Consider the following 17,517-nt stretch of genomic DNA (forward strand, 5'->3'; position numbering starts at 1 on the left):
ATTAATAACAAGGCAAATATTACAGCATATTGAAGATTGAAGGGGACACACGGCATCTCGCGACTGCCCTAGTTAAGGAGTGTTCTATTTGGTGAGGCCGCAATTTATCGCCAGCGACGTCATCGCCATCGTCTAGTCTGTTCTGCCTGTCCGCACGCGAGCCCCTCAATTTCACGATTGCAAAACGTGCAATGTTCGCTCTCCGAGAGGAAAATGTGTGCTCACAACATGCTTAAGTATATTAAGTACTTAAATAGCTAATAGGTACTTTATTTATCAAACAGCTGAAAGGTACTTTTAATCTTAAAAGTGTACTGAACATAATTGAATACAGTTAAATAAATAATATTCCTTTCTGATGTAACTTGAAGTTCGAAGAGACTGAAGCTCTTTTTCCCCTCAAATATTGCTCTCTGAGAGCGTCTGTCAACATTGCTAACTGCTGCTGCTGCTGTTGACGCTCTCTTTGCCACTTATTTTGGAAGCAACAATTCATTTTCAAATGAGCCGCAGACCAAAGCGAATTGCTAAAGCGCGTTTGTGCGCAGTTCAGATACGCGAGTGAGACTCCAGTGGGTTTGCAAAATTACAATAATAATAAAAAAGACTAAAATTAAATTTAAAGTCCGTGCAATAAAATTGTGAAAATCAAAGTGCCAATTACCAAGCAGCAGACATGGAACGAATTCTAAGAGGAATTATGCGTTATCGCAACACGACCAGGGAGCAAATGGTCAAAGAGTTTCAGAAAGTTCGCGACAATCCAGAGGTGATTAACTACAAATCTCGATTTGTTATTGACGTGACCTAAACAGTTTTTAATGTGTATTTTTTAGTAAATCAATGAAGCATGCTTTTGCCTTGTATAGAATAAATTTCGCCGTTGTTGTTGTTATTATTGACAGTGTGTAGGTCATTATCACACTTTTTTATTGCCTATCTGTCTCAGACGATTCAAGTAGAATGCTCCACTCCGTTCGCGCTGTCTCTCTCTCCCAATGTGTCATAAAATGGCATTTAAGCAATGCCCAGTAAAAACTTTCAGTGCTTTTTAAGAGAGAATCACCTGCTCTCAGAGTGTTTAGTCTCTCTTTCGCCTGTCGCATATTGGTAAACAAAAACAAAGGCTAACCGGTTGGGTTTACTGAAGTGCGAAATTAGTATTATTATATCGTGTTTTATTTTTGTATATGGCTGTATATGGCTTTTATATGGCTTTTACTATTCAGCTGCTGATTTCAAATTTTTAAATTAAAGTTGCACTAATTACTGATTATTAAGGGCTAACAATAATAATAAATATACTAGACTATAAACATATTTAGTTACTTTCTTATACCAGATTTCGAATTCACCAGTTCGTTTTTTAAGCACACGTCTTAAAAGAGACCTTTAACATTTAATATATTCGAATTTATGATAATTTTGCCTTAGCTTGCAAATTATTAATTCGATTCGTCTCTAACTTGATATATTCATATATTATAAATTTTAAAGAATGCTATTTTGTGAGCTAATATTAATTAATTTTCTATAAAAAACATTGCTGGGCATTCTTAGTTAGGTGTAGATACCCTACGATTAAATGTTGTTTGCTGTCAATCCTTGACGTCTGTGTTGTCCATAGTGAACGACCATGAACCAATAGCGATTGACTTGCTATCCCATTTAACACTTTGGCTGCTGTCCAAGTGTGCCATCAACAAAAACTAATATTAAATTAAACATATACATATATTATTTTTATCAAAAGCACTCTAGATATCTCTTCTAATATTGAATATTTACCTTATCAGCCAAAGGCCGTATTTTTCACCTGCATGGACAGTCGCATGATACCCACGAGATATACGGACACGCATGTTGGCGACATGTTTGTGGGTGGGTCGATATATTCTACAGCAATCTATAGTAGCTGAAATAATCTATATTATTCTCTCTAACATTTGTGCTGATTCTCACGGCTAGTACGTAATGCGGGAAATCTGATACCACATGCTCAGCACTTTCAGGACGAGTACTTTAGCTGTGAGCCAGCGGCATTGGAGCTGGGATGTGTGGTGAACGACATCAGACACATCATCGTTTGTGGCCACAGCGATTGCAAGGCCATGAATCTGTTGTATCAATTGCGTGATCCCGAATTTGCATCCAAGGTGAGTTTGATGTAGCTAATAAATTGCATTGAAAACTAAAGTAAATGTAATACATTTCAGCTCAATCGAAGACTTTCGCCACTGCGATCTTGGCTGTGTACACATGCCAACACCAGCTTGGAGAGATTTCAGGAGTGGTATGCAGCGGGCATGAAGGATCCACTTCTATTCTCTTCCGAAACACCATTGCGTCGCTTTGTGGCCTACATTGATTTGGAACATCGATTTGCACTCGAAGATAAACTATCTCAAATCAATACCCTGCAACAAATGTCCAACATAGCCTCATATGGATTCCTAAAGGCGCGCCTAGAGTCACATGATCTGCACATCCACGCTCTGTGGTTTGACATCTACACGGGAGACATTTATTACTTCAGTCGTGGAGCGAAACGATTCGTTGCCGTCGATGAATCGAGTGTAGAACAATTGTCGGCCGAGGTGAGACGCTTCTACTCCTAAAGTGCCGAGCGTGGCATGAGGTCGACGCCTTGAAACAGTTGCCTTGGATTTATGTGTCTGTGATATGTACAACAAAATTGTGGGTCTTATCTATACATAGGTACAATGTGCTTAATCTTATAAATATGTAGTAGTTTTCTATCCAGAAGTGGCATTTAAGTATAAAACTATGTTTAATTGTTAGCGTTTTATATTAAGAAATGTTTGTTTTTTTTACATGTGTATAGTATGTGTTTGTTTTCTGTATATAAACTTAAGGGTTATAATATTAAACTTTAAAGCTTATAAATGTAGGAAAAATCAACGCTCATACCTCTACGATACATATGGAGATGTTGTTGGCTTTATATATTGTGTATTGTATTGGATGTATGTATATGTAGTAAATTTATATTATGGGAAGCAATACGATTATAAGGCGCGTTAAGGGCGCTTCGATGTGCAACAACAAACCATGTGTGTTTCTCGAAACTAAAAAACAAAAAACCGAACAGTAACAAAGAGATAAGACAGTCACAGTCATTTTCTCATGACTCCATCAGTGGAACATATGGTTCTGATGGTTCATGGCAATGTTATTTGGATTCTCCAACTCTTCAAAGTACTTGCGCGCATTGCGTATGTTGACCAGCGTCGCCTCCGATGGCAGGGTGGGATCTGACATGACCACCATAACGTATGTGTTGCTGGTGAAGGTATCAATGAATGCGGCAAATGCATTATTTCGCACCTCCATCGACTGGAACTTGGCACCCAGTTTGGAGCAGCTTAGCTTGAATTGCTTGATAATGTTCGACACCTTCTCAAACCGATGTGAGTCGCGATTCTCCTTGCTCTGGCAGTGTGAGATCACCAAGAATGTTGCTTTCTCAAACAACAACACTTCATCCGCCTCAATCACAGTAGCAAAGTGGCTCAGCGAGTTCTCCAGCGCAGCAACATTTGGTATCAACATAGTGACAATGGAGGACCAGGCTCTGCATACAATTAAAAAGCTTATAACTGAATTCTATAAAAATGAATTTAACCGTTTACTTGTATAAAGTCTCGTCCCAGATGCTGGTGCGAAAGCATGTGACATTGCCTGGCCTGGACAAGCGTATGAGATCTTCTTCACGCTCCTTGAACACGTTCTCGCGATGCTCCTCAGCCACCAAATCCATTTTGTGCACCAGACAAAAGATCTTGGCTTCAGGTGAATTCTGTAGCAAAGCCTCCAGACAACTCTGATAGTAGTGAACATCGCGCTCCATCTCCTGGCTCTCGACATCAAATACATAGATCAGGACCTCCACATTTCGAAAGATATTGTCGCGCTGCTGGGCAAAGTACTGTTTCATGAATCCTTCCTGGCCACCACAGTCCCACAGATTGAGCACCAGATTACCCAGGAAACGCACATGTGAATGCTCCACATCGACTGCATTTAATTTGAATGTTTAAGGTCATTGGAAGTCAAAACTATGGCAAAATACGTACTTGTTGCTCCCAGGCGTGTCGTATCTCTGGCTATATAGTTGGCAAATATAATGGAACGCATACTCGTCTTACCCGAGCCGCTCTTGCCCATTAGCAGTACCTGGAAACAAGCCAAATATATAATTGAAAATATTCGATTGCTTAATTTGCACCTGATACCTTTTTCTTCATTTTACTGCCTTCTGGATTTTGTTTGGCTGATAATAAAGGCTGGGCTCAATCGGAATAAAATGTTAATGGAAATCGTGATAGTGTGTGGTGGTCATCAGTGTGGCCGCAAGTTGCAATTCTAAATACACCATATCTTGTGAAAATGTGTACTACACTTGGAAAATTATAAAGTCTTAAGACTAAGTACAATTTTGATAGCTGCTTACATTTTATATTTATAAATAAATAACGATTAGAAAAAATATATTTTGCTTAATAGACAAACGTAGATAAACTTTATCGCAATATTAATTTTATTTTAATGAAAATTGTCCGACATCTAATATAGTGTAACCGAGTTCGAAATTGTGGAACAGTATTTTGGTATATTTTTACAAATAGAAATAGCGGTCATTTTTATTGAGCATCCAAACAAATGCTGAATGCTATGCAAATATAAAAGCAAATGTTGCGGTTAATTTGAACGTGCATGAAAAATTAGTTAATTGCAATAGTTATGCACTTCATATAAAATAACAATTGATATCAAGAAAGTTTGTCAAACAGTTGCAGTGTGCTTGTACATTAGAGAGAATGAAAAAATTGTACGTCTTTTTGTTATTTCTCCTTCTGGCCATGCAATCTGTCTAGATATTCTATAATAAGAACTTTAAGTGCACAAGGACACATTACTAAAAGAATAAAAAACGTGCTTAAAATTGCAAAACTTTTTGTATCAGAGCGAAGCGTCACATATTTCTGGTCAATATAATTTTAACTAAGTTCCAACCATCATATTTAATAGACTAAGTTCAGAAACTAAAAACCAACTAAAAACCAAGTTATTTTTATATTTATTTATGTATGTATTTGTTTAGATATTTAACGAGTCGATTCAACGAAATATCTTAATAAAAACTAAACATTTATTACCTGGTAAATGCTAATGAAATATAAATGCCCAGGGAAATTTAATTTTGAGCATATATCGATAAGCACATCGATTATTCAACCGTTTTCTGCATGTGGTAGGAATTGGTTTTGCAGTACTTCCAAAAAGTAACGGCTTAAATTTATCATTTAAGAAAATAAACTTTACAGCATGCATAATAAAGAGAAAAAATCATAAAGAGCATCAAAAAGCGTGAGAAAACTTAAAAAAAAATTAAAACTTGTCCCGTGTCTATTGTATAGTGTCAATTAACATACTGTTCTGAATCTCTGTGTAAGGGAATTCGAAAAAACACCAGCAGTTGAGAAGAAAAGAAAGAAAAAACAAACTAAATATAAAAACCGGCTTACAAGAGCGGACGGCCAGGCAACGCACATTCATATGTGACTGTGTGAATATATGTGAATAACCGTGAGCAGTCTTTTGGATTGCTCTTGTCCAAATAAAGCCCCGAAAAGTGACAAAACGTTCAGTTGACGAACTAAAACCGAATTGAACGGTCGCATTCTCGTAATCTTGTACTTGCTCACCGAGTGTATCGTTCTTAAGGTCCAAGAGTGCATTGAAGGTCGAGTTCCATCGATTGGGTTGAAAGCGTGTGCCTTGAAAATTGGAAAATTCACTCAGAAACTGCCAAACCAGCAAAAATGCTTAAATTTATAATTGTATTGTGCATTTTTTCCACGCTCAACTGCAGTCTGGCTGAGCAAACTTCACGTGATAAGCGTCAGGCTGAAAAGGTGGTTAAAGTTGTATATCAGATAAAGTGCTTTGTTTAAAATCTTTTTTAACTTAGCTGCACATAACTCTACTGTATGAGTCGCTTTGTCCAGACAGCAGAAACTTCATGCGACAATTGGGTCCAGTGCATGAGGAATTGGGGGAGTACATTGACATTGCATTGGTTCCATTTGGAAAATCGGCGGTATAATTACAATTTTAAATTGAGAAGAACACTCATAAAATTTAAGCTCTGTTTTATACGCAGTCCGAAGAGAATGGCGCTTTGTTCCACTGCCAGCATGGACCAGCTGAGTGCGAGGGCAATCGTCTGCAGAGCTGTGTCATCAGCAGCACAAACAATCAAGCGATTCAGGTGAAATTCGTGGTTTGCCAAATGTTTGCCTTGGATTATGCAAATGCTGACAAGGTGCGTGTTATATGTGCTAAGAGAGCGTCGGGTGAAAGTAAGAATTTATTTAATCAGTTAGCGATATGATTATTCGCATTTTGTGTAGTGTACCAATGAGGCGGGTCTCTTGACAGACGTCGAGCATTGCATGAAGACGCCAACGGGCACGAAATTGCAGCTGGAGGCTGAGCAGATCACAAAGCTTTACCGTCCCAGCTTTGTGCCCACCATCGTCTACAATCATGTAAGTGTGTAATATATTCGTTAAACCTCTTTGTTAACTGGTTTTCTTCAACTCGGATTACGCACTCGCAACGCCAACAGGTCTTCGATCAGCAGCTGCAGGACAAGTCTCTGCGCAATTTCCGGTCTACGGTTTGCTATTTGCTGCGCCAACAAATCTCTCTGCCCCCCACAGTGTGTCAATAAGTCGTGAAATGTACCAACTGTATTATGAGAAAAGTTTTTCAAACGAAACTTGAGAATCAATAAACCCTCAAAACAAATTAGAAACTCAAGATGAAACTAATTTGGAAACAGCAAATAAAAATGTTTTTGGACGAATGATTATTAGTACTCGTTTAATTTCTAGACTTTTTGTAGCAATGAAATAACAACGGAAACTGTAGACTGTTCGTTTGTTGCATATATTTCCAATATGATAATAATTTATATAAGTAGATACAATTCTTGAATTACATATAGTACATGCTTTATTTACAGAGTTCATATCATATAAATTCGCTTCGGGGGGCAAGTGCATGGGAGCCCGATCAAAACAAAGAAATTAGTGTGCATTTTTCAAGGAGGTCGAAAAGGGACTCTCTAAACAAAACAAATATGTATATGAATAAGTATACCGATCTGTTACAAATTGCGCTTGCAACTCGCAACAAGACATAAGACAACTATAAATATATGTAAACGTATTTGTAATTGTAATTGAATAGTTTTTAGTTACATAAATGATTTGCGCAAACAAGAAACATTTACACAATAATATCGTTAGGTTATTTCCTTGCATGATGAACCAACAACAGATGACTTACATATAATGTACATATCTTCTAAATATAGCTTAACAATTAGACTACAGCTACGACTACATTTTAATTACATCAATTTCTTGCACTTTTCTTGCTTTTGGTGTGGTTGACGTGTGCGTAGAAATAACAAAGTGAAGGCGGAAACTCCTTTTTTAAAGCATACTTTCGGGCGGCACAAATTCTTCAGACAGCTGTTCCTGTTCCTGTCCGTGCCCCAGCTGCAATTGCCTGTCGCTCGACAGCGACCTTGGCGGCAACTACTCCGTTAAGCGAACGCCTTGGCGCTGGCTTGGGTGGCAACTGTGGCTTAACGGGCGCCACAACGGGCGCAATGACGCCAGCATTCGCCTGGTTGCGTTCCTTTTCCTGGTACTCCACATAGCCGCTCTCGTCGCTACACTCCGAGTCATCGTCCGACACGCCGCCATCGCCATCGACATCGGCTTCCAATGGCTTCTGTGGATCAGATACCTCAAGATCGTTTAGGGATTCGGCTGGGGATGAAGAGTTGTGCTTAAGGGTGATGCTGCTGGAGCTGCTGTAGTTGGTGGCGTCGCTGTTGTGGCGCAGTTGCTGTCTGCGCTTCGACTCCTCCAGTCTTTGGTAGATCAATATCTGTTCGAGCACCTGATGCTGTACTGCATTGTTGTTGCTTTGCGTCTTATTGTACTCCTCCTGATTGGCATTTGTGACCGTGCTGGCCGTCTCGCAACCACTGGATATGGAGCCCTCATCGCTGTCCGGACTCGCCAGGCACTGTTGCGTTCCCATTGCAGCGCCTTGGGCTGCTGTGCCGCTGGCTGTCGTTGAGCTGGAAGCATTCGAAGAGATGGATGACTGCGCTTGATGGCGATACTGCAGGCTCGCCTGATCGCTATTGCGCTTGCGCATTGAGCTGCGGTGCAGCATGGTGAGCATGGCTGCCTGCCGAAAGTAGTGATCATCAGCATCGTCCAGGTAATCCTCTTCGCCATCGCTGCAGACACCCGAGCGACGTAGATGCACAACATCCTCGTTGTCGTAGTCAGCTTGCGGATCAGCGCTAGGATCACTGTTTATGGTGGGCAATAAGCTAAGCGGTTCGCCCTCGTCTTCTACCTCCTCAGACTCTGGCACTGGTTCCACGTGCAGCTCACTGAGACTTCCCAGGCTCTGACTGCTGTTTTTGTGCAGCATGTCAAAGTACGGCAGCAGCTCGTTGCTCAGCGTCGTGTCGAACTTCAGCAGCTTCTCAAACTCATCTGAGTCGGAGCCATCGTTGACAACTGGTGTGCCAGGTGTGCTGCTGTGTGCATCCCCCTCTGGCACTAGCGCTGCTTCTGCCTGATGTGAGCAGCAGCTGACCGCCGCTTGTATTTTGCCCGTGCGTCGAATGGAGTGACCACGACGACAGCGTCTACGGCCCAACGTCATGGCCGGATACAGGGAGTCGCGTTGGCAACAGGACTTCATTTCAGGCTCGTTGGTGTCCTCGATTTCGTCGCCCTCCTCTTCGCCAATGGCTTCCTCGATGGCCATCAGCTTGGGCGCCGATTTGGAGCGCTCCAGTGGTGGTCTGTAATTGTTGCCGCCCACGCTCAGCATGATCTTGCGACGCGGCAGACTGGGATTGTCGTAGACGGCATTCGCCAGACTGAGACGCGCATTTTGTTTGAGAATTTTCTCGCGTTTAAATTCCCGCAATGCGCTTTCCAAGTTGTCCTACAGGGCAGACAAAGAAATTAATTAGTTATTGAATACAATTTAAAACGTTTCTCTAACCGGTTACCTTTAGTGTCTCACAAATATCCTGAGCAATCTTCTCCTTGCTGCAGAGCACAGCATGACAGCGCAGCTCGTGCTTCAGTTTTCTGCCCTCGTGTCTGTAGATCCAGCAAAAGACACGCGGATAATTCTTGGGTGCACAGCAATAGGTGATGCGATTGGCCCAGTACTCGGTGAGTCCATGTTGTCTAGTGGTTGCCTTCAGTCCTGAGGCACAGACCTTCACACGCATGATGACATCCGGCTTGGAATGCTGTGTGTAATTGCGCCACAGCGTATTCAGCTGCTTCTCCACGCAGCCCTCGCCTGCTAAAGAAACGGGAAGAAATGAGTATTAGTTAACAGTTTCTCGGTTGTAATGCCTTTTTGCTACTCACCCTTGGCCCAACCGGTTAGCACATTGCCCAAATACGACACCTTATACTCCGGATCTGGTGTGCTAATGTCGACGCTGTGTGTTCGCTTCCACCAGAGCTTGCCGAGACCGCGAGTCAGCGTGCGCATCGCCTTGGTACTCAGTTGATCCTCGCTGCGTCCCACATGCTCCTGTCGACTGCCATACTGCAGATCCCGCGAGTCTGTCGTCAGCGTCATCACATTGGTCACTTGCACGGTGTCATCGCTGCCGGCAATGTCGCCATCCTCCTTGGCCATGCGCTTGAAACGCTCCAGATACGGACCAGCTCCACGCTGGCGACCGCTGAATGTATGAAATTTGCCGCTCGCCTCGTTCGCCAGACGCTTCTGCTCCTGCCGCTCGAACTTCCTAGCATTGTAAGTGTTCCCCAGCAGCCGGGCAATGCTGCTGCTCTTCACGAACTTATGCTGCCTAGGCGGTGTTCCAATTGGCACTGGAGGCGTCGGTGGCAGCAGCAAGCTGCCTGTGGTTGCCGTGGTTGGAGGAACTGCCTCCGACTCTGTGGTTTGTGATTTGTTGGTTGATTTCTTGCTGCCGAAATGGAAGAGTGTGCGACGCTCCTTTGACTTCTTCAAAGTGTTGCTGTTGTTGCTGTTGGTGACATTTGGTTCATTGTTTGGTGTGACTGTTGCTGTGGTGTTTGTGGTTGTTGCTTTGGCGCTGATAATCGCTCCGCTGGCGCTGCTTAAATCATCGTAGTCGTTGTTATTGTTGTGCGTGGTTGTCAACACGAAGTCGACTTCATCGTGACCCTCCATCGAATCCCTGGGACTTGCCACCGCACTGCTGTTGTTATTATTGTTGGTTGCCATTTCGCTTTTATTGTTTTTGTTAGTGTTGCTATTGTTGTTGCAGTTGCCGCTTAATAGCTTTTAGATTGTGACATGTTACAGAGCTGTAAATAAAATAAAATAATTAATACAAGACATTCGATTGAAGAGATTGCTGAGAAGTGGAAGATTTACAACTAGACTGTAATTTTATGGCCTAATAATTTAACAAGATTTGTCGGTGGATTGATTGATTAATAATTTCCATTGATATATTTAAGTTTCGTATTACAGTTAATGTGTGTAAGGCAATGATATATGTACATACATGATGATACATATACATCCAATTTTAAAACTACCTCAAAGAATCCTTTTTTTTCTGTACACTTCATTTCACTAAATTAACACATTTGAAAATGTACTATTAAATTTTCAGATATTTAGGAAATCCCTACCTACTTCATCAACAAGTGATTCTTAACTAATTTATAATATTTAAAGCAAACTTTCGCTTGTAAACTTTTTGCAGATTACTAATTAATCGCAAATAATGATTAGCCTCAATCTTTTTTTATCTTGCAATTTCATTTACTTTTTTATTTAGCAAATTAACTATTTTGCAATAAATCTATTTATGGATAGTAATAATTATTCACACCAATAATACTTTCAATTTTGTAATAGTTTCAACATAAAATTGACTTTTAACTGAACTTTATTTGCAAGTCATAAAAAGTATAATCAAGTATTGTTTGTCCGTAAAAATCACCCTTAGGCTTCCGCTAGTTTTTCCAACCAGCCGCAATCGCAAAAAAATAAAGTTCGTATACCTTACTCGATGGGAGTAATGGCCAGACTTCACGTCAACTCGCTGTAATTTCACTTGGTAAGTCGTAATATGTCTACAAGTGACGCAAATTAAGTAAGAGACGTCGCATAATTAGCACCTCAGGCACCTGTAAAATAATTGTGGATGTCTATTCAGCATCTCCCTCTCCACCCGGCGCTTAACTTTTCCGCCTCCTCCATGCAATTATTGCTGTCTTTGGAACAGGTTGTCATGTAATAGTTGTTTTATGAAGCCACAATATGCAGATATTTACAAGACACATTGTTTGCTAAACCAAAAATCCCACCCGAATGTGTGCGTTTCTTTTTCCATTTCGCGTATTTTGACTAATAATTGCAGTGGAAAAGCATTTAGAGGCGAAAATATCAAAACCATTAGCTACCAGTATTAAATGTCTAATTATAGAGATTTTATTGCGGTTTTAGTTAGTTGGCAGTAAATGTTTAATACTTATTTTTTAATTGATGCGAGAGTCTAGCAATTATTGCTCAAATTAAACGGGTTTATTTTTACAATATATTTTCCCACGAATGTTCAGCAATTAAATTAAAGAACAATCAGAATTTGCTTCTAATTCTCTGAGCAGTTTCTATGAAATGATTTTCTACTAAGTAGTTCTGCACGTTTTACCGATAAGATGACAAAGTAAGCAACAAGTTGACTACTACATTTTATGATCTTATCATGTGACCGAAATAAATCCCCCAGCACTCGAGTTTTGTGCAAAGCTGGCGTGGTCATCATCTGGCCGATCGCGTGGCTAATCAAAAACGTAACTGCCTTTTTGTTATCTAATCTGCAACATTATCTAATTGTTTCGCTCTAGCACTGATTTTTCAGACAAGTTTATAAACTACTTAATGCAATTCATATGTACGATGATAAAGGACAATATTTTTTGATACGCTTAAATTTGCCGTCAACTTGTCTCTGCTGAAGGTGAAGAGAAGACATGTGGCCACCAAATGCAATTGACCTTGACGAAGTCGTTGGAATTTTATGATATTTGCTCAAAGGTTTTTTTTGCTGCGGCTTTCACTTTTGCCATAAAACCATGAATATCATCTTTGGACAGACTGTCAACCGAGAGCGGGCGTCTAACTCATTCATGGATGCGACTGCGAGCAATGCTCAGTAGTAGTTATTAGTTACCGAATACGAACTCGAACCCGAACCCCTGTTGAGACCTTAGTCGAACCCTCGGGCCATTGACATCGCTGGATAGTTTTCACTCTGCAGAAAATGATGGCAAAAGGGGAAGGCAAAGAAAGCGCGCCGAATGGGTATGAAACAAGGTAAACAAAAGTAAGTAATTGTTTTGCCTGAGACGCCCTAAGACGAAACACGGCAACATCAACATTTATGCCTGTTTTTTTTTTTTTAGTATTTTGGCTTTGTTGTGGTCTCACCGGCTATTTCCTTTTAGACCGTAATTGCAAGTCTTTAGTATATATTATTATTTTTTGTGCGTGCCAGCGACGCGCTTAGCGAATGAGATATGCAAAAGGTGTCACGAGGAAGTGTAGCTATTTTATTTTATTTTCATTTCATTTTATTTTTGTTCAGGTTCAGGTGTGCACATATCAGGAAGTCAATGAGTAACAGGAATTGACAGCAAAGGGAATTTCGACCTTCAGTCAGGGAACAGAACAACAACAACAGAGAGAGAGAGAAGGAAGGCGAGAGTAAACAAGCTTTTAGCCCAGTTTAAAATTCAACAGCAGGTATTTATATTATGGTCAATAAATTTGTGGCTCAAACAATAGAGACTGACTGTCTGGCTCAAAAGAACAGCTGCCGCCGTCGCTACACAAATGATTTTTGTTGGCTTGACGTAGACAAAGACAAAAGTGATTGATCATCGTATCATATAATTTGCGAGCGTTTGAATTTATCTATTTGACTTGTGAGTCTAGATGAGACAATGGGACAGCTTTAGCAGTTCATCAACTAACTAACCACAGAAGAACCAACCAAAAAAAAGAGCTTCGAAAAGATGTTGAGTCATTTATCAAAATGTATTTTTAAGCAATTTTAACAGCTAAATTTGCCTGCGCCAAGTGCTTCCCAGGCAGCACATACAGAAACCAAAACAACCACAGCATCAGCATCAACAACAGCAGCAGCAACAGAGAGGAATAACAACTTGTAGATACATATTTATGTTAAGTCAAGTTCCAGAGCTAAACACTTGAGACATGGCATTCTCAATTGGCAACAAGCCTTTGCAATTTATTATTTTGCTCAAAAGACTTCGAAGATCTCTCAGGTGCTCAGGTGCAACCAGCGGACTGTGAGCTGTGCTGCTGGGAAACTGTGTCAACGGCAAAGCAAAATTGAAAAGTTGATTTACAATAAAAAAAAATAAGCATTTTGTTTACTTTGCTTAGGCCAAATTGAACCTAGCCAAAGCACCGCGTGTGGCTCCAACACGCCACAGCAATGTGTCTCCGTTGTTGGTTTAAATAAATTGTAAGCAAAGAATTACAAACTGCGACACAGCACGTCGAGAGAACTCAGACTCAGGCTTAGTCTCAATCTCTGACTTCAACTGAGAGACTGAGAGACAGAGACAGCGTCAAGAATGTCTCCCAAATGAATTTAAAAATAAAAATAAAATATATAAATAAGTAAATAAATTAAAGACAGTTTCGCAATTCGATTTTTGCTTTTGGGCATGTGTGTCACACGATTCAAATACGAATACAAAATGCGAATACTCGCACCGTCGTACGAATATCGAGTTAAGGCAAGGCGACTGGAAATCAAAAAATGGAAAGGAAGTTTGCCAGTTTTGTACGTGCGAACGCATCGGAATGCATTTAATTGAATGATTGAATAAACACTCTCTCAAGCATTCAATTCAATGTTTAGATTACATTCAATACGGCCAGCCAATCCCAACGAGATACAATTGAAGATGAGACACAATGCAAAGGTGCGAGTAATGACTGCGCATTTTGGGATGGGCTGAGACTTTGTCTATACAAATGTCAATATTCATTAAAAATTCAGTATTTATTTGGATATTGTTATAAGACTGAACATACGAGTACTTAACGAAAAAAAGTACCCAAGCGATTCTCAATGATTTTGCTACTTATTTTTAGAAAAGTTTATGGCGATGTTTTGCACATTACTAATCTCTTTATGATACACCGGCAGCTTATCTCCTTTTGAGCATTCAGCACAGTTCTGTCTGGAGATAACTTCTTTTGGCTTCCAGACTTATCTCAGTTGCACAATTCGCACGAACAATTCCAAGACTCAGGTGAGTTAACAGGTAATTAATACCGCAAATTCCAGGCAGCCATAAAAAACAACAAGAAAATTAAAGCCACAAAAAGGTTTTTTATTGACAGGAGTTTTAAGCTCGCCACGCAATGGATATAATCGTAATAAAAGTGCGCATTAACTACAGCAAATTCGCAGCAAGTGGTATAATTATACCCTACAGACATTATTGGTAAACAAAGGGTATGTCCATTAGATATGAGAACAGTCATTCTTCAAGAATCTTAACGTAGAAAGGTTAATTATTTTGGCTTACAGGGTATTTTCTAGTCGTGTGCACTCTGCTTGTAATGTTTTCACACACTCTGTACAACTTTATTAAACGCCTGACGCCCAGAATCAGTTCGTGAAACACTCAAAAGAACGATGCGAAACTGCGGACAGACAGACAGACGGACGGACAGACAGACTTACAGACTCATACGTGTACACGTACTTATTTGCCTGAGTGTAAACAGATTAATGTTTACCTTTTGATGGGGTCTAAAGGGGTCAGTCGAGCGGGCGCCATCGTATCGGTGTCGGAGTCGTAGTCGGCTTCAGAAAGCCAGAGTTGGTGTCGGCGTTGGCTTTAATGGGGGCCCGAGACATGAGCCGACATCGAGTTCAGTTTGTCTTCATGTTTTTACTTAATTGAGGCAACCGCAGCAGGTTTCTGTTCATATTATTATTATGTTATTTTGTTTTGTTTTGTTTTTTATTTTTATTTATTTTTTACTTTGTACTTTTTGATGTCTGCGTAATTTTGTTGCTTATTAAATTGTTCGTATTTTGATTTCTTGTTTTTTTTTTTTTTTTTTGTGCGTGTGTGTGTGTCTGAGTAAAAACCTTTTTTCTTTTGATTTTTTGAAATTGAAATTGGTTTTTGAAAGTGAATGCCTTGACATGAATTAAGCCTGGCTAAAGTTGTTGTTGTTATTTGCATTAACATATATATAGTATATTTTCGCATATTTCCATACGATATTATTTGAACTGGAAGTCGCCGCTTTTATGGCATTTCAATTTACTTAAATATCTTGGCCGAAAACTTCATTAAAATGCTGAACAGCAGACATCGTAAAACCATATAGAATTTGTTATATCCTGTATTTCACAGACAACTTCTGAATACTCTGTGATAGGTTTATTTAGGGGAAATAGTATCTCATTGAGTAGCGTAATTTATAGGGTATTATTTATTCAGGTGAGTAACAAAAATAAATACTGAAAACAAGCTCCAATAATCGCAAAAAAAATATATAAATATTTATACATTCAAATTGTAATTGAATTTCTGCGGCAACAGGAAGACGACAAAACAAACAAATAAACACACAATATCTATAAATAAACAAATTAAATAAAAATAATACCTCTAGATAAATGTAATTGTTGATGCCAACGGCAAATAGGGAGAAAGTTGAGGCTAAAAAGTGTTTGCCTTTTGGCTAATTATTTGACATTTTCAGCAATCTCTGTCTCTTTCTCTCTGTCCATCTCCCTGTCTTTTCAGTTGTCTCTTATCTTGTCACTGTCGCTTTTTTATCGCGCTCAAAAAAGATTCGCATATAAATTTAGGACTGTCTTATTGTACAAATCATTTCTCAACTACAACAATGGAGCACTTGCAAAGCCCCGGGTTTCTCCAGCTCAACAAGAAAACACAAAACAGAAAAACAAGAAATTAAAAACAGTGGAAAAAAATAGCATGACAAATAGTTTGTCATCGGCCTGAAAGGGTTCGTTGCGAATCGTTCGAGCAAATTTATTAGCAAAACAGCAAAAAAATATGCGACAAAGGGGGTTAATTGAGCAATAAACAAAATGCAAAACACAGATGTCGCGACGTTGTTGCATTTGCACTACAACAACAACAACAACAACAACAAAGATGACGACGAAGACGGCAATAACAAAAGCATTTGTTGCTGCAATAATAACTGCAGCTTAAAAAAAATATTTTTTTAAAAAACTAGCACCTATCGAATTTATATTCGTATTGATATTAGCTTCTCTCTCTCAGTTTATCATTCGATTCTACAATATATACATATGTATTTAACATTCATCTCAGCTCATTAGTTCTTGGCGAAATTAAATCAATAACAAAACTTGTTTATAAAGTGTATTTGAAGTTTTGCAAATATTTTCATATTTTTCGAGTTAAAATCATTGTATGTTCATATACATATAGGATTTTATTTTATATTTGATTTTAATGTTATAATATTATTTTTATCAGTAAATAAATGTATATTCTTCATATTAATCAGAAACAATTACCTACACTCTTTGTCAGCATCAACCTGTCACTATTCAATTAAGAATTTATTGTAATATAGTTTTTTAGCTCATTTGTTCTTATAAATATTAAATCAATAGCAAACGGGTTTATTATTATGTATATATATACATACATATACTCAGTTTTGCAAAATTGTTTGCATATTCTCTGGGTAAAAAATCATTCTATGTTCAATTTGGCATGAATTTTATAATATTAGACAAATAAAAGACTTTTTTTGTTGCCAAGTTGGAAAAAGTAAATAAACTCGCTAAGAGACTCGTTAAGCATTCAATTGACCAACTATACGTAACCTGGCCTGCACATGGACACGTCTATTTCTATTTTGGTATTCAAATCATGTGCCTGTCTAACGATATAGAGGCCATAAATAAAAAGTCCAAGATCGAGCAAGACAAAGTCAACAACGACGGCAAAAAACGACTTTAAGCTGGAGTCTAAGGCCATTGTTGTTTTTATTTTGCAGTATTTAAAGCTAGTGTTTAATTATTTAGTGCATAAATGTTAATTGAATGTTCGAAAAAAAATTGGCAAAAGAAATACTATAAATATCGGGTTAATCAAACGTCGCCGAAATGTTAATCAAATTATATTAAATCACATATAATAAACAAAATGAAACTAAGCCGGATGAAGTATATTGTAAAATATAACAGATAATAATTACAATTCTACTTCAATTTGAATGGCTCATTCATATACATTGTGAATGGAGGTTTTGTAATTGATATTCTCTTGTTAATTCGTGGATGGC

The 17,517-nt window shown here is 39.0% G+C and overlaps 4 protein-coding genes across 6 annotated transcripts in view; 2 read left to right on the forward strand and 2 right to left on the reverse strand.

The window, feature by feature from the left end:
• The first annotated feature begins 494 nt into the window (after positions 1–494).
• Positions 495–2,691, forward strand: LOC117576468 (beta carbonic anhydrase 1). The gene is made up of 4 exons (XM_034261239.2): positions 495–769; positions 1,797–1,881; positions 1,969–2,156; positions 2,217–2,691. Exons 1-4 carry the CDS (start codon positions 677–679, stop codon positions 2,616–2,618), a joined length of 768 nt encoding a protein of 255 aa, XP_034117130.1. The 5' UTR covers positions 495–676; the 3' UTR covers positions 2,619–2,691.
• Positions 2,692–2,790: 99 nt separating this feature from the next.
• On the reverse strand, positions 2,791–4,387 carry LOC117576467 (ras-related GTP-binding protein A). Its single transcript, XM_034261238.2, has 4 exons — positions 4,257–4,387; positions 4,098–4,197; positions 3,654–4,038; positions 2,791–3,595 (listed from the first exon to the last, which is right to left on the reverse strand). Exons 1-4 carry the CDS (start codon positions 4,266–4,268, stop codon positions 3,157–3,159), a joined length of 936 nt encoding a protein of 311 aa, XP_034117129.1. The 5' UTR covers positions 4,269–4,387; the 3' UTR covers positions 2,791–3,156.
• A 1,276-nt stretch (positions 4,388–5,663) lies between these two features.
• On the forward strand, positions 5,664–6,837 carry LOC117576469 (GILT-like protein 1). Its single transcript, XM_034261240.2, has 5 exons — positions 5,664–5,939; positions 5,996–6,124; positions 6,188–6,349; positions 6,438–6,575; positions 6,656–6,837. Exons 1-5 carry the CDS (start codon positions 5,847–5,849, stop codon positions 6,758–6,760), a joined length of 627 nt encoding a protein of 208 aa, XP_034117131.1. The 5' UTR covers positions 5,664–5,846; the 3' UTR covers positions 6,761–6,837.
• A 136-nt stretch (positions 6,838–6,973) lies between these two features.
• LOC117576465 (uncharacterized) overlaps positions 6,974–17,517 on the reverse strand; it is a 35,245-nt gene continuing 24,701 nt past the window's right edge. For 2 of the 3 annotated variants that reach the window (XM_034261233.2, XM_034261234.2), the window contains 3 exons: positions 9,519–10,454; positions 9,146–9,450; positions 6,974–9,078 (listed from right to left, as the gene is read on the reverse strand). In XM_034261233.2, the coding sequence (XP_034117124.1) occupies positions 7,561–9,078; positions 9,146–9,450; positions 9,519–10,371 (2,676 nt within the window). In that variant the 5' untranslated portion in view covers positions 10,372–10,454 and the 3' untranslated portion in view covers positions 6,974–7,560. The remainder of the gene's footprint in view (positions 9,079–9,145; positions 9,451–9,518; positions 10,455–17,517) is intronic. The other variant, XM_034261235.2, reaches the window with a different exon arrangement.

Source organism: Drosophila albomicans, chromosome 2R (genome assembly GCF_009650485.2).
Source record: "Drosophila albomicans strain 15112-1751.03 chromosome 2R, ASM965048v2, whole genome shotgun sequence".
NCBI lineage: Eukaryota > Metazoa > Arthropoda > Insecta > Diptera > Drosophilidae > Drosophila > Drosophila albomicans.